This window comes from Ovis canadensis, chromosome 1 (assembly GCF_042477335.2).
Source record: "Ovis canadensis isolate MfBH-ARS-UI-01 breed Bighorn chromosome 1, ARS-UI_OviCan_v2, whole genome shotgun sequence".
Classification (NCBI taxonomy): Eukaryota; Metazoa; Chordata; class Mammalia; order Artiodactyla; family Bovidae; genus Ovis; species Ovis canadensis.
The window spans coordinates 101,797,964-101,800,854 of record NC_091245.1 but is presented as its reverse complement, the minus strand read 5'-3'; the positions used below and the strand labels follow the sequence as shown (position 1 = coordinate 101,800,854).

Here is a 2,891-nt window from a genome sequence, read left to right as displayed (position 1 = left end):
GGGTGAGGGGGCAGAGTGCAAAGAGAGAGTGGGATGAGATGGAGAAAGTAGCACTGACATATATACACTACCATGTGTGAAATAGATAGCTGGTGAAAAGTTGCTATATAACATAGGGAACTATATAACATAGGGTGCTCTGTGATGACTTACAGGGGTGGGATGGGGTAGGGGAGGGAGGCTTCAGAGGGAGGGGATATTTGTATAATTATGGCTGATTCACGTTACTGTACAGCAGAAACCAACACCTTGTAAAGCAATTTTCCTCCAATTAGAAAATTAACTTTTTTTAAAAGGAAAGAAAAAGTAACTTTATATTTCTTAAGTGTGACCCGCACATAGTGACTTCTAAAGAGGACAGTATGGAAAAGGGTGACAAAGAATAATAAGAAAAAATTTTAATTGATTTATTTATTGCAACAGATTTTAGTTGCATCATGAGTGATCTTTCTCTGAGGTGGATGGACTGTCTAGTTGTGGCACACAGACTTAGTGCCCTGCAGCATGGGGGATCTTAGTTCCTGGACCAGAGACAGAACCTATGTCTCCTGCATTGCAGGGCGGATTCCCAACCACTGGACCACCAGGAAAGTCCCTCTAGTGACCTCTCTTATGGACTTTCCTGCCAGTTAGTCATAGCTCGCTCTACCACGTTTCCATAACTTCAGACTTCGGAGAGATGGAGTTATGATTTCCTTCTCTTTTCTCTTAAAAAGTCCCTAGGATGCTGATGGTGACACATCATCGTGTATTATATATCAGCTTCCTGTGACTGCCATAACAAAGATCACAAACTAGGTGACTTAAAACAAGGGACGTTTATTCTCTCAGAGTCCTGAAGGCTAAAAGTCCAAAATCAAGGTGTTGGTAGGGCTGCACTCCCTCCAAAGGCTCTGGAGGGAAAACTTCCTTGCCTCTTCCAGCTTCTGATGGTTCCAGGCAAGGATTCTTTAGCTGTGGTTGCATAACTCCCATCTCTGCTTTCATTTTCACTTGACCTTTTCCCCTCTGTGTGCATGTCTTCTCTTCTGTCTTTCGTAAAGACATTTGTCATGGGATTTAGGGCTTACCCCACTAATCCAGGTTGAATTCATCTTGAAATCCTTAACTTTACATCTGCAAAGACCATCTTTCCAAATAAGGTCATGTTCATAGATTTCAGGGATAAGGACATGGACGTATCATTTTGAGGGCTCCTTTTCAACACACTAGATGTTATTTTGCAAGTGAGGAAATGTAGGCTGAGGGAGGTTAAGGGGTTACCCAAGGCAAATTATTTCCCCTTTACCACAGAACTCTGCCCACTTAAGGAGGGCATCAGCTTTTATTAAGCTTCATGCATTAAAAAAGTCCTGTTAGATTCTCATCATAGGATAACTGGTTCCTGCTGGCCTCATATTTGCATAACTAAAGGGACATCCTAAGACCACCTCTAGGAGGGCTTAGATGCACCTTACCAAACATCATGATATTATATTATGTTACCTCATAAAATTATGGCCAACTGTCTAATTATCTTAAGAAGATTAGATATTGGAGGATTGAAACCCATGGTCTTATTTTAACATTTTTATTTGTTTATTTATTCATTCATTTTTGGCTGTGCTGGGTCTTTGTTGCTGTGTGGGTTTTTCTTTAGCTGCAGTTAGAGGGGGCTACTCTCCAGGGACTGTATGTGGGATTTTCATTGTGGTGGCTTCTCTCGCTGAGGAGGACAGGCTCTAAGGTGGCCAGGCTTCAATAGTTGTGGCTCCTGGGTTCTAGAGCACAGGCTCAGTAGTTATGCTGCTTGGGCTTCTTTGCTCTGCAGCATGTGGGATCTCCACAGACCAGGGGTCAAATCCACCTCTTCTGTGTTAGCAGGCTGATTCTTTACCACTGAGCCGCTGGGGAAGCCCCTCCAGGCTTTATTCTAACAGATAAGTTCAACCTGTCTCCCCCGCTTTGGTAGCTTTTTCCCTGAATAGAACAATACACACTAGCTTGTGTTTCATCCCTATTATTATTCTCAACTCACCCTCATGTGCCTATTGTGGAATGCAAGGGGGAGGAAGCTGAGAAATAGGGAGGTGGAGTAATAAACAGTCTGTTTCATAAATGTCTGTGTAAGAGATTTCAGATCTCCTGTGAAGGGAAGTCTATCAGGTGTTTTCACACTTCAGCTCAGAGATGGTTCTGTGGCTGTAGAGCTGGCCTCATAGGGATTCTTCACCAACTTGGCACACCGAAAAATCATCACTACCAGGAAGAGAAGCAGGAGAACAACAAAGGCGATGGCAAAGCCTTTGTCTATGTCAACACTACTGGACGGGCTTGAGTCATCCATGGGAACACACGCCTCTTTACCCTAGTCCAGATTTGTCATATTCCTAGACAAAAGAGGATAAAACAAGTTTATTGGCTTATATTTGTATGTATGTATTTTTTAAAATTGGGGTATGTGTGTGTTAGCTGCTTAATCATGTCCAACTCTTTGTGACCCCCATGGACTGTACCCCCACCCCCACCCCGCCCCAGGCTCTTCTGTGCATGGGATTTTCCAGGCAAGGATACTGGAGTGGGTTGCCATTTCCTTCTCCAGGGGATCTTCCCGACCCAGGGATTGAACCCAGGTCTCCTGCATTGCAGTTGGATGCTTTACCATCTGAGCTACTAGGGGAGCCCTAGAAGCTTGGGGTAATAGTTGCTTTATAATGTTGTGTTGGTTTCTGCTGTACAACGAAGTGAATCAGTCAACCCACTCCAGCATTTCTTGCCTGAAAAATTCCATGGACAGAGGAGCCTGGTGGGCTACAATCCATGGGGTTTTGAAGAGTAAGGCAGGACTGAGCTCTGCATTGCACTGTGTATCCCCTCCCTCTTGGACCTCCCTTCCATTGCCCCTCAACCCC

General features: G+C 44.2%; 1 protein-coding gene across 1 annotated transcript; it reads right to left on the bottom strand.

The window, feature by feature from the left end:
- Positions 1-2,158: 2,158 nt before the first annotated feature.
- On the bottom strand, positions 2,159-2,357 carry CTXND2 (cortexin domain containing 2). Its single transcript, XM_069571284.1, has one exon. It carries the CDS (start codon positions 2,324-2,326, stop codon positions 2,159-2,161), a length of 168 nt encoding a protein of 55 aa, XP_069427385.1. The 5' UTR covers positions 2,327-2,357.
- Positions 2,358-2,891: the final 534 nt, after the last annotated feature.

What these genes read in the sequence shown, in the direction of transcription:
- CTXND2 (XM_069571284.1), bottom strand. Translation starts at nt 2,326, where the DNA reads ATGGATGACTCAAGCCCGTCCAGTAGTGTTGACATAGACAAAGGCTTT.